The sequence below is a fragment of the Quercus lobata genome, chromosome 11 (genome assembly GCF_001633185.2).
Source record: "Quercus lobata isolate SW786 chromosome 11, ValleyOak3.0 Primary Assembly, whole genome shotgun sequence".
Lineage (NCBI taxonomy): Eukaryota > Viridiplantae > Streptophyta > Magnoliopsida > Fagales > Fagaceae > Quercus > Quercus lobata.
Window position 1 is genome coordinate 46577550 of NC_044914.1, and position 13492 is coordinate 46591041.

Sequence of the window (13492 nt, forward strand, 5' to 3'; positions counted from 1 at the left end):
GATAAATGCAATCAGCTAAACAATCCAATCTATGGACGAGTAAACACTGGAAGCGTCTTGCCTAAAGATGAATAATGAGCCATCCAGCCTATGGACGAAGATTAATGCAAGCTATAAGTCAAACCTATGGACAAAGAAAGCTAGCAATAGAAATTCCATTCATAGACGAGTTATACTGGTAAAATCTAATGAGTGGTAGAATGTTGAGCATGGAAAGTTGTCCTAATATGGATGAACTAAATGCCTTCACAGGTAGACGAACCGCACTTAAAAAAACCATTAGATATAACATGGATGATGTAAACAAAAGAAAATTCATTCATACACAAAATATAGTATGTTCAACAATGGACAAAGAATGAAGATGGAAATAAACATTCATTCATAAAAGTCTAAAAAAGAGTAGACGACCATCGTCCAAAAATCCTTATATAAAGTTAAACCTAAAAAGGCAATTGTATTAAGGCTCGTCTCAAAAACATGGACGACTTAAATGTACTTAGACAAATTCAAATGGTCCAAAACAACGGACCTCATACTTTTAAAAAATAAAAAATAAAAAAACTATTACAGGATAAAAATTTCGAGATCTTTTACTGGGGTGGATTATCTCTGGAATTAGGCTTATCTTGGGCAGGCTGTGTGGTGGCATCATCTTCAATCTTGACATCCTCAAAGCTTGTTTGAAGGAGAGAGCTTGCAGCACCAATATTGAGCTTGATAGAGCTGAAGTCAACTTAAGGGAAGCGTTCAATAGCGTTCAAACGAAAGTCCTTAAAGCCAGCAGCATAATTCTTGTCCAAAAGGTCAATGAACTCGCTAGACGCTTTGAATTCCTTAACAGCATCTCCCTGGGCTTTTTCAAGAAGGGCACAAAGCTCGTCGTTCCTCTTTTGAAGATGGACAAGACGGGTATCTTTCTCGACGACATCGGCCTTAAGCTCTCTTTAACCTCGTCCATGGCCTTGGCTGCCACCTTAGTTCTACCCCTACAATTAGCCTGTACCTCGCGAATCCTTGCTTCCAGTCTAATCCTTTCCTAGTCCATCTCTATAGCCTGCCTGGACGCTGCTATGAACTTTGACATGGCTTGCATATGCAACTGATTGAAAATATTGATTAGACGAGAGATGTGAAATATGACAAGGCAAAATGAAAACAAAATAATGAAAACATATCTTGAAGAGATCATAAACATCAGAGTGTTCAAATTCTTTCAAGGAGATGTCATAACACACAGCCACGTCCTCGTTAGTCACAGCCTTCTTAAACCTTTCCCAAGCAAGATCCTCATTCTCAAGAAGGTTCATGGGAACTCTTTTGGAAGGCTGAGACGAGATAGGTACAGTAGGCTTAGACAGAGTGACTCTAGTAGGGACAGACGAGTCCAAGTCATGAATTTGGATGGACGGTTGTTGAGAAGCAGGAGGGATAGCAGGACCTAGCTTGACGACCCCAGACTTGGATAACCCATGTTTCGCCTTCTTATAACCTCGACGACTAGGAAGATCTCCCAAGTCAATCGTCTTGGAAAAAATCTTTCTCTTGTCTCCAGTAGCAGGACGAGGCTGGGATTGGGTCTCTGGAAGGGTCTCCTCATCCGCTGAGCCCTTTCCCTTATTTTCTTTCATGGTTGCTATCCCTGTGAAGAAAAATTTTAGTGCCTGGTTAAAAAAAAATAATAAAAAGGAATTTTCTAATTAAAGACTTACATCTGCAGGTGGTAAGCTCGTGGGCTAAAGCCTTAGGGGATGGTTCAGGTCCAAGTCCCCAAGTTGCAAGACGTTGAAGAGTAACCAGGGAATGAAAACTTCTATCAGCAAATAGACGAGCCCTCTAGACGTGCTCGAGATAAAATCTACTTAAAGAAGGTCGTTTAACAACTATAATAAAATAAAAATAAAAAGGAAAAAAGAGGTTAGACAAGTACAAAAAAGATAGAAAATATTGAGTAGAAAATAAGCATACCTTCTGGACAAAAGTTCCCTATTTCTCCAGTATAGGGGCGAATGGATCCTTGTCTACCTCAATAGGGTTTCCAACCCAAAAACCAGAGACAAAGAAGAACTCTATCTTCCAGTTTCTATCAGACGTAAGAAGAGACTTTATTAATCTACAATTTGTACCCCTGGCCGAGAATTGGTAAAAGCCTAGGGATTGATTAATTTCTGAGAGTTTGTAACAATAAAAGAACTCGTCCATAGTGAGAGAATGATCCCCTTTAAACACCTCCCTCCACAAAATTTGCATAGACACGACTAGCCTCCATGCATTGGGATTAAGTTGACATACTCCTAAATCTAACCTAGTGAGTGATTCTCTAGCAAAAGCATTGAGGTGCAACCTAAGTCCCCCCAAGAGATAGCTTCATAAATACCTATTCCAAAATGAGGGTCACAACACCACTCACCATAGACGGCTAACCTAGGATTAAGGTCGTCTGGAATTTGGTACCAACTTCTAAGGAAAGTCAGTCTTTTTTCATCCGTCTTAGAAGTGACACTGACGACACAACTATAGACGATTTCAACCTCATCTAAAATGGTGGATGAAGGAGCGCTAGTGGGGGTACTAGCATGTGAACCTGAAGTAGCCCTCATCCTAAGCTCTTCTTGAAGAATCTCCAAAGGAACCCCAGGAACTCCAGACGTTTATTGCTCATCCGTAGTATTCCCTCTACTACTTCTACCATCACTACTCCTACTACCACTATTACTACTAGAACCACTATTGGGTTCTCTCGTGGTACTCGTCTATCTCCCTATTGTCACTATTACTAGACGAGGATACTACGATTTCAGACACCTTGAAAAACTTCAAGGAAAACCTAAAGATGAAGATGAAGAAGATACCTGGCTCTAAACGAAGAAGGCCTAAGGATGCAAGAAGACTTTTAGACGAGGCCCTAGACAACAAATGTCAGAGGAGAAAATATTGGAAATGTGAAAGGGTAGGAGAGAAATTCCACTATTTATAGGCAACGAAGCATGGCATAGGAAGTGACGTGGACCAACCAGAAATTGACACATGCCATGTCCCTCAAAAAACAAATTGACATGAAGGGTTGGTCAATAAGATTGTGACACGTGGCGTAATCTGAAACGACAAAATTCAACTAAAACAAGGACACCATATGGCACATCAATTGACCATTGAAACATTGACATGTGTCAAAAGTAAACAGTGAATCAAAGTTCTGCTACAGTGGCCATGACGACCTTTGGACAAGGCGGCAATTGATGGTGAACCAAAAAATTGGATCATTTCCAGTTCGTCCATCATGTCGTCCAAGACCAGAAAGGTCGTCCATCTGATATATTAAATGTTCAGAATTGCAATAGAGATTTAACCTGCCTTTGAAGAAGGTAGTCCAAGTGTAAGAAGGTCGTCCAGCATGGAATCACTTGGACGACCGCCCAACACTTAGAAATTTTCAGAGTAAATCTCTATCTAAAAGCTTATAATTTGGACCACGTTCTACTATTCTGAAGTGGGAGCGAAATCCTTATTTATCGCTCTAACTTCCTACTAAGTTCTTAACTTCCAATAGCAGTTGTAGAAGTTAAGTTTGAACATTCTAACTTCCACCCACGTTGGGGGAGTTACTAAACAAGTAACCACTCCAAAACTCACTATAAAAGGACTCAGCCATATCAAATTAAGGTAAGTTTTCACCATTTATTGAGTTGGAATTCCTGAGTTCGAGAGAGAAAACTAACTTAAGCATCGGAAGGTTCTTGGCCGGTTCACTCCGATCACCTTCGATCTTGTGCTTCTTTCCTTTTAGGCCTTCCAAGCAACCTCAAGCCCATTGAAGCCCGGAGCATGCAGCCTACTGATTTTCTGTGTATCATCAACTTTATAATAAAACAAATCAAAATATGATTTATTTATATGTATAAACTATAATACATCATTGTTTTGTTAGTACTTTTTTACCAAAAAATATTATTTATTGTTCATGTAAATGACTTCAATTTGTGATAGACCTTAACTCTCAAGCATTACCCACTTATCAGCTATCCCCTTTTGGCTCCATTCTCTCTTTTTGCCTAAGATAAGTGGCAAGGGAGATTCGAACCGATATTTTCCTATATGAGAGAACTAAGTGCTACTAGTAATCTACAAAACTCTTGATCAATATTCTCAATAAATTATTTCATTTAAAGAGGGGAGGAGAAAATATTATCCACTTATCATTGAAATTGTATCTTATGTAATAAATACATATAACATCATTCTTATACAAATGTGAATCTCACATACATGACAAAAAAGTTTTACCTCCAAATTGCTTTATTAGGAAATTCTTCAAACCCATTACGTGGTGATTAATAAAAACATCCATGTGTACTTGTAGTCTCATGACCTATTAGTAAGTCATGACATTTGTTTAAATAACACCCTTTGATGGTTTTATGAATCGCCAAGTAATAGGTTGGAGGTGATTTTTCCAAACTAGTTTGAAGGAAAATTTTGTCCCATATTAAAAGAATGTGTATCTAGTCAATATAAAATTGGTAAAAATTTAGAAATGATGTGTTTTAAGATTTTAACGAAATGTGATTAGACTATTAAGGTAAAACCCACCCTCACACCCCACACATGCGCACATTGTATAAAAATCTATCAATTTTCCTAAAGGTCATAACCATTTCAAGATTATAGAAGTAGCAACTTGTGATTGGTTGACAATAAGTATAATACAACTTTCATGGAGTCACAATTATTAACGCTTTTAACAATTTGTCAAAAAAACATCTAGTTAGAACATCAATGATTGGACCAAATAGTAAAGCTATGGGCACTAGGCACTAGGCATCATATTTTTCATAGTTGTCGAGTTGGCAAGTCGTTATTGATTCTTATATGGCTCACTATTGATATCATTGATCACTTTAATACCTACCATTATCAACTTGCAACGTCAGCAATTATGATATTATGATGACTCTTGAGTTATTGCTAGACAAAAACATTATGTTTTGAGAAATTTGGAACAACATTGCTAAGGGCATAACCTTTTTTTACAACTAACTAATTAAATTGTGGGCTCTAGTTAACTTGTTTGATAAAGTCTTTTGCCTTCGAATGAGGAACCTGGCCTAATGATAATGAACAATAATAATAGAGCAAACGTTACTTGTTTCGAATCCTAACCTAATTATAGTAACAAATAACAACCATTATTGAATCCTGATAATTAATGTCTTCTAGGTTTAAAGTTGGCATAGAGTAACTTGCCAAGAATACAAAAAATGGAAATGAAACCATGATTTGTCTTCTTCTATTTAGTTAATATTGGAGTAAAACCTAGTGCCCGGCAGCCCCGACGCTACTATCTTTGGGTGTGTTCGAAGATGAAATAGAGAGAAAAAGAGGAATAAGGATTCCGTTGTTTTTGTGAAACAAGTAAACCTTTTCTTAAAAATTGAGTTATGATCCCAAACACACAATTTTGAAAACACAGTGTCAAATATACTTCTTTGCATTGCATGTTCTTTGAAAACTACTTTTAAATCCATTTTTTTGAAAAAAATTTCACATTATTTTGAAAACAAAAAACACAAATGCTCTGACCATATGGGCCCTTAAGTTAGCCAAATTAATAAGATGTTAAAACTTTTACTTCTCCATAAAAAAAAAAAAAAAAAAAAAAAAAAAAAAAAAAAAAAAAAAAAAACTAGACTTGTTGTCTAAAGAAAACGTTGTCGTTTACAATTGTTTGTAGACTACCTAGGCGAAAAAAAAAAAACATACCATAACCCACCCAACCGGTACCATACCATCCTCAACATCTTCTCTTTCTTTCTCTCTCTTTCACTGTTTGTTTATTCAGAAAATTTTCGTGCAACGCATGTCCTCTCAGATAGTCCATGTCGATTTACCAATCTCAGTGAGTTTTCTTCTTCTTCTTCATCTCATTGTTTTCTCTTTCTCTATGAATTTTCAAGTCTTTATATATCTATATATCCATGCGTCTAGCACTTTAGGTTTGTACTCTCTCTCTTTCTCTCTCTCTCTCTCTGTTTCTTAAATCGAAAATTTTGTCTTTTTTCTCAAAACCCTAACGTATACTTAATTTTCTGCTTTGTACACTCCTATTTTTGTTTTAGATCGTTGTATTTCGACTCATTTTCTTTTTCTTTTTTTGTTTGAAGAAACTTGTGAAATTTACTTAGTTTTAATGGTGTTTGAATTGGTCAAATTAGGTTTCTTTTGAACTGGGATTGAAGTATTGGACAAAAAAATAACATAGGATTTTGGATTCTTTTAGTTTAAAAACTCTATTCAAGTGTTTTTGTTTGGTTTTTTTTTTTTTTTTTTTTACAATTTTAGCTGCTCAGAATGTTAGACTGTTTTGTGTATGATTTTGATTGATTTGTTTTTGTGTGGGTATTGGTGAAGTGATGAATATAAGAATGAAGTGTTGGAACTTAGTCAAAGCCGAGTTTGGGGGGGAAAAATAAGTTGATTATAGAAAATTTTGATTTGTTCAGGACTTGAACCTGTGACCAAAACCGAAAGATGTATTTTTCTCGTGCTTGGTGTAGGTGAGATTCTTGTTGTAAATGAAGCCAATGCTACTATAAGTTTTGGAAACGTTAATGTGTAGATGATATTCGAAAGGGTTTTTATTAATGTGCTAATAATGAATATATATGCAGAGATTGGTATCGATGAAGGTTTCACTGTGTCAAGTTGTTCTTGTAATGTTAAGGGTTTTGGTGCTTGAGAAGTATAATAAGCTGCAAGCTCTTGCTTTTCTTTTTTCTTTTCTTTTTGGATAATTTGATAGTTAAAACCCGCAGGGGGGGGGGGGGGGAGGAGGTGATTTGAACCCTGGATGTAGGGGATACACCAGGATGTGGCAACTAGTTAAGTTACAAGGCTCTTGGCTCTTACTTTTTGGTATCTCTTGACCATCAAGTCTTACAACCTCCGACTGTTACTAAACTTACATTTCATGTACTCTATTTTATCTTCATTAAATACATTTATGGATGCTTGTGTTTCTTGAGCATGCACAAACTTGGATATGGGTCTGATTGTTTATTTTGAAATTTGATCAAGATGCCTGCCAATGGGAAAGTGATCAAATCTCTACATGTGGTGTCGTAAGTTGGACTTTGGTGTTATGATTTCTATATCTTTCCCTTTTAAGGGGTCGACATGGATGATATGAGACGTTCCTCTAAGATATAGAGAGATAAAGGCTTTTGTTTGAGTAATTTCCTCTTTCATATCCTTTTGGATAACAGTCCATGTTAATTTGTGGCAGATTTTCCTTTGAAATCTTATTGTTGAGTCTTCTGAATGTGCGTGATTATTCAGAATGGCTATTCTGTTTGGTTCTATCAGAGATTAAGTTATCATCTTTCTCACGTCCCACTAAAGCTTTGGTTGCGATTGGTTTCACTAAATGAAAATTTGAATTGGAACTAAGCTAGTGGCCACCTTTGTTTTTGTTTAATTGCCTCTAAATATTACTAGAGAATGAGTAGTATGTAGAGATAATGGTTGTGAGAGTGAGATCATATATACAAATCTAGATTATTATAGAATTCATAGAGGTGAAATTTTAGGGTATTCATAATGAATCTGGAACTGCACATAACTGTTCTTATGACGATGATGGTTGTAGGGGAGAAATGGTAAAGAAATGAAGAGGCCTAAGTGTTAGGGGTTTTAATCTTTAATGCCTGTGCTTCAGGATGCTTACGCGGTTATGCCGCAAAAGATTTCATGGGCTTGGAGTATAAGGTTTGATTTTTCTCTTTGGAAGTTCAAATGATGTTGTGTGACATCAGGGAACCTTTCAAAACTTGTGAGTTGGTGAATGTGATGTGTAGCATTAAAAAGAAGTATATTGTGATATAGAAATGATAACTTTTAGAATCTACTTAAAAATTTGTGATGTTGTTAGCTTCTAGTAAGTAATAAGTTTATAATAGTTTATTTTTTGGAAGGCGCTTTTTTCTTTCATGGTTAGATTTTGATTGGACTAAATTGATTTATTAATGAAAGCTAGCTAATTAGTTGGATTTGGATGAGATATGAGTGGGTATGTTTGCATAACACATAGTCCAAAAAGATAGAAGCAACAATGAAAGAAATGAAACAAAGGACACATAAATTCAATAAGCACCTGGGGACTTTGCCACCTGTTTGTCTTCATGCCCTCTTTGTGAAATAAGCTGCACGATGGCAATATTAATAGAAAAACTTTTAAAACTGTATAAAAATGTTTCGCATATAACTAGAAGATTGCACTTTCTCCAAAATTTTGGTTATTATTTTGCAGAGAGGTGGTGGTGATTGGTTACAAAACCGAAATTACTGAAGAAGGTTTTTTTTGGTGGAAATTGGATGTTTCTTATTTTTTTGCTGCTCATATGGTTGCAGTTATTAAACTTAAATTTTTCTCATCACAAAATAAGTGGAGGCGTCCTTAGATTTGTTGCTTGTTACCATTTTACGTGAAATTCAGCTTTTGTTTTTCTCATTTGATAACAGACCATGTGTCTACGAGATGGGAAACTAGTTGAGGCCGATTTCATTTCAATTTGAACTTTGAGGAGCTGCTTGAAACTGACTTCTGCCTTTGTTGCTAATAATCCGGACATAAAATGGATGATGGTCGGCAACACGAAAATGGGAGACATAAACTGGATTATTACAGAGGACCACACTCTCCGGTAATAAGAAAATAACAAACAATTATCATTTCCTTGTTAGTGTCGTTTTTTTCTTTGCATGCAACAATTCCAGGTAATTTGAATGGAATAGAAATGAAATGTGCAGTGGAATATGATGTCCCAGCATCAAGTAAAGGAACCAAATGCCTTAGTCATGAATAAGAAGATCATGTCCATTATTGCTGAGAGGGATGCTGCAATTCGTGAAAGGAATGCAGCGCTATCAGAAAAGAATGAAGCCTTGGCTGCACGGGATGAGGCACTTCGGCAGCGAGATGAGGCATTTGCTCAGCGGGATACTGCCCTAATGGAACGAGACAATGCCCTTGCAGCCCTTCAAGTCAGAGATAATGGCATTAGCTTTCCATTGGGTGGTGGAATTCAGCGAGGATCAAAGCGTATGCATCACCCCTCAAACCATATGGTTAATATGGCTGAAGCTCCTTACAGCACGAAGGATGCACAAATAACTGATGCCTTCCCAATAACCGTGATAGCTTCTGAAGCTGTCAAGTCACATCAGGCTAAGCGAACAAAGGAGAACAAGGCTGTTTCATCTAAGACATCAAAGTCTCCGCGAAAACCAAAGAAAGTAGGTGAGGATTTGAATAGGCAGGCTGCTTCTGATGGTATTAAGTATAGATCTGAGTGGGATAGTCAGGACCTGGGCTTGAACCTAGTTACTTTTGATGAGTCTACCATGCCAGTGCCAGTTTGCACTTGCACTGGAGTCCCCCGACAATGCTACAAATGGGGGAATGGCGGATGGCAGTCATCTTGTTGTACAACCAGGATGTCAATGTATCCACTACCTCAGATGCCAAATAAGCGCCATGCCAGAGTGGGTGGCCGAAAAATGAGTGGAAGTGTCTTTACAAGATTGCTCAGCCGGCTGGCAGCAGAAGGCCATGATCTATCTCTACCATTGGATCTCAAGGACTACTGGGCCAGACATGGAACAAATCGCTACATCACCATCAAGTAGCTTAGGAATCAATATTTGGGATGGAGTACGTGTTCCTTTTTGGCCTCTATCATATCTTAAATTTGGCTGATATCTTCATTAGCAAATATTGCTGAACTGAATGATGACAAAGATTAAGCATTGGTAGAAGGTGTTTCCATGACCCTTTTGTTGATATATTGTAATTAGACTCGAGTTCTACTTCCATCCCAATAGAGATGAGTTATTTGTTAGGAACCGGAGTTTGTACCTGTTGTAGTTCTAGGTGGTCAGGCTAAAAGGGCTTGCTTTTGCAGAATTACCGATATTCCACGTGTGTGGATTTGGGTGTCTGTAGGCCAACCGATGTTCTTCTCGCCAAAATTCATCTCTTCCCTTTCCAGAGAGCTGTCTTTTCTGCAAAAAGACCCCCCAAAAAAAGGGAGGAAATAAATAGAACTGAAGATTGGCCCATCAATTTAAGAATCGTTGTTGGTGTTTTTTTTTTGGGGTGTGTGTGTGTGATGTGCATGAAGGCATTGGTATGCCTCTGTGTGCCATAACCTATCATTATTCATGCTAACGAGATTTGTTACTGACACTTGAGTCACTAACAAAGTTTCAATTTTGCAGGTGGCCTTGGCCCAAAATTAGAGCTATCAAATGAGCAATTCAAAGTGTCTCGTACAGCCTAAAACAAAGGAATTACAACTAAAATGCGACTCCATCTCCTTTCAGATTCTAGCCATTTCAATTTTAAAAAAAAAATTTCTATTATCAAAATCTTTCAAATTTCAACTTTCAAAATTCATCATCAACCTCACTCTCTTTTTTTCCCCTACAGTACACCTGCATTTTTAGGCATTACAACATATATTTTCATTTTCCTGCATTTGCATGCATGTCAATATGACCCAAGAAGAGGCTCAAACGAAACCAGCATGGTGGGTTTCCAATATCAAATCTTTCTTCCACTTACCCAACCCAAGAATCCTAACCCTCTTCATCATTGGCAGCACTGCCACCACCTTATTAGGCATTGCCATGATAGTTGAATGGGTTTTACATGGCCAATACCACCCAGGATACTTCTGGATTCTCTACTATGCTCCATCTTTGATTGCACTCCCCGTCCTTGTATGGATTATATGCATCATCTTTGCCATTTTCTACACCAATGATCAAAGTCTGCATACATTACAAATATCTGATCTCTCAAAGAAGCAATCACAGACTGAGGTCCTGGAGCAAGTCCAGGCATTGCAAGATCAGCAAGCTGTGGAGGAAAATGGAATTGATGATTATGATCAGAGTCAGACCTCATGCTTGATCAAAAAGCCTCCAAGTTTGGGATCAACTTCTCGGGCAAGAAATGATATAGATCATAAGTTAGCTTTGAAAAGGACAAATTCTGTGCAATTGTAACACACTCACACTGATTACAGAGACATTAGGCGTACGTTTAGTTTTCAACAATGACAAAATTATTTTAGTTGCTTGATGAAGTTTATGTAGTTCTCTCTTATCTCTTGTGGTTTAATGTTCTAGTTTGATATAGGATGACTGAACTGGAGGAAAAAAGAGCCATACACTTCAATCCCTCCTATTTTGTTTTTACTGCTCTTGATTATGTTTTGTGGAACACAATGGGCATGAATGGTTTGGATAAGTATAACTGTGTAAAATTTATATGATTCCTCACTACTTAGCACTCAAAATGAGGTTAGCACTACTGCTAAAATGTGGACATTTTCCATGGCATCTCGTAATTTTAGCCTAGTTAACTCCTTTGTAAACTTGTAATAGGCTGGCCAAATTGGCCAGAAAGTAGGGTCTCTAAAATCTGTCTTTATTTGCTGCAAAACAGAACAACATACACAAAATCCCATTAACTTTAGAGCATCAAACTCGCTAAAAAAGTGATTGCATTAATATAAAGATTAACATATATACAAAGCTACTTTTGTTATAAAAGTGATTGCATTAATATAAAGATTATCGCCGGTTCAGACGGGGTATCAATGTGAAAGGGACACAAGATTAACATTACAAAGTCTTCTCAAAAAAAAAAAAAAAAACAAAGCTATGCATTAATATATCCTACTTTTCATACATTTGTTATGAAATAAAATAGATATTAATTGAATGAGTTAGGCAGTAAAAGGGTGTGTATGCTTAATTTAAGTTTAGGTACAAACCCCATAAAAGGTTTTAAGTTAGGTGATGCAACCATTGACCTCGAGGCCTAAATTTTTATCATTCTTTTGGCATCACTGTGTTCATATATACCAACCTCACTGTGTTGCTAACATAGAGGCTAGAACAGCAAAACAAATGTATTATTCTCCAAAATGCAACAACAATAACAACAACAAAAATATATACTATGCAGCTACTGACAAAAGTTTCATTGCTTTGAGATAATTCAAATACCAGAACTGCAAACAATGTTGCTTTCCTATTATCCTAATTTAGCCAATCAATGTGGTTTCTATTAAAGCAAATCATGCATTTTATAAATCATAATTCCAATGGAAACCCAAAAAAAAAAAAAAAATCTAGGTGATTTCAAACCGTAAGATTGACAAATGACAACTGTAGTACCTGATTTGGACTGTGGAAGCAAAGGTCTCAAAACCAAAAGTACTATTTTTTGATTCTTGAAGAAAACCACTTCTTTTGTTTTCAAAGTTTTCGAAGAACATTTTTGCTTTTGAAAACAATGCAAGTGCTTATCAGACAGTGACTGATCAAAACTATTCCCCACAAGAGATTAAAGGGATTCTTGTTAAGAATGGGGGTTAGGCAAGAAAAATGGTTCAAGTCATGTGAACTACTTGTTTTCTGCGTCAAATTTTGATAAAGTTGGTATCAAAAACAAGAAAAACATTGATCTTTTAGATCACCCAACTTTCAAAAAGACAAATAAAAAAAGTATTCACTGTTTGAAGGGAATCTAAGGAGTTTTCCAAAATTTCAGGTGAAATATCACTATATGCCGGACCCTAACAAGAGATTGGGACACATCATGTCCTATCATAAAGTTTCTTATGTGAACACGTATACATATTCTCAACGTTCACAAATTCTCAAAATAAGCTTCATTCCCAAACAAAAAACCTTCAATCTTTGTCAGCAAAAGTACAACATGATTGTCAATAATTTACTAGTGACAACAATTGGGATGGAGATCAGCTAGTCCATGAGATTAGAACTAAGATACTAGGTCCATAAACTTTCAAATGAAATCAAAATGAAGATGACATGAGAAAGAGCAAAAACATAAAAATCCGATTTGAATCCTCTTTATTTGTCTCGAAATGGAGAGGGTATAATTCGAATTTGATTTCCATGAATTTAATGGTGTATACAATATCAAATCATTTAAAAATCTACTTCTATTTGGGGATGTTCGAAAATAGTCGTCTTTAAAATTTTAGTGAATATGTTCCTAACTTATCCTTTAATTTATTCAAAAAGTTGATACAATCCTCTTCCACTATAATTTTGTAAGCTTATATAATTTTATTTGAAAGATAATGCATGAAACAATGTTTTGAAAAGTAGTTGCGTTTTCCAAACAAAATCAAACAAAATTGGACAGATCGAATATATTAAATCACGTGAAATTATATTCAATCTTTTGATTTGTCACATATTACATTTTTTTTTTTTTTTTAACATATTATGAAATAGAATAGCTAGCAAATAAAATTGGGGTTTTTTTGTTAACATTAAACAATATGGTTTATGTGTTAGATCAATTAAAAAAATATCTTATGTAGTAGATAAATCTAACATAAATAAGTGACCCCATCTCATCTAATGTGGATTTTTTTTAAGAAGAATC

The 13492-nt window shown here is 36.1% G+C and overlaps 1 protein-coding gene across 3 annotated transcripts; it reads left to right on the forward strand.

Annotated features, from left to right (window-relative positions):
* The first annotated feature begins 5758 nt into the window (after nucleotides 1–5758).
* Nucleotides 5759–11311, forward strand: LOC115968522 (protein BASIC PENTACYSTEINE4-like). Of its 3 annotated transcripts, XM_031087931.1 has the most exons (4): nucleotides 5759–5896; nucleotides 8518–8699; nucleotides 8806–9709; nucleotides 10276–11311. In XM_031087931.1, the coding sequence occupies exons 2-3, from the start codon at nucleotides 8631–8633 to the stop codon at nucleotides 9682–9684; spliced, it is 948 nt and encodes a 315-aa protein (XP_030943791.1). In that variant the 5' UTR covers nucleotides 5759–5896; nucleotides 8518–8630; the 3' UTR covers nucleotides 9685–9709; nucleotides 10276–11311. The 3 variants fall into 3 exon arrangements, with proteins under 3 accessions (XP_030943791.1, XP_030943790.1, XP_030943792.1); XM_031087930.1 differs by lacking the exon at nucleotides 10276–11311 and having other exon boundaries at nucleotides 8806–10143; XM_031087932.1 differs by lacking the exons at nucleotides 5759–5896; nucleotides 10276–11311 and having other exon boundaries at nucleotides 8618–8699; nucleotides 8791–10143.
* The last annotated feature ends 2181 nt before the right edge of the window (nucleotides 11312–13492 follow it).

Coding starts and splice junctions, on each gene's coding strand:
- LOC115968522 (XM_031087931.1), top strand. CDS start 8,631: ATGGATGATGGTCGGCAACACGAAAATGGGAGACATAAACTGGATTAT. Junction 8,700..8,805: donor ACAGAGGACCACACTCTCCG/GTAATAAGAAAA, acceptor TGAAATGTGCAG/TGGAATATGATGTCCCAGCA.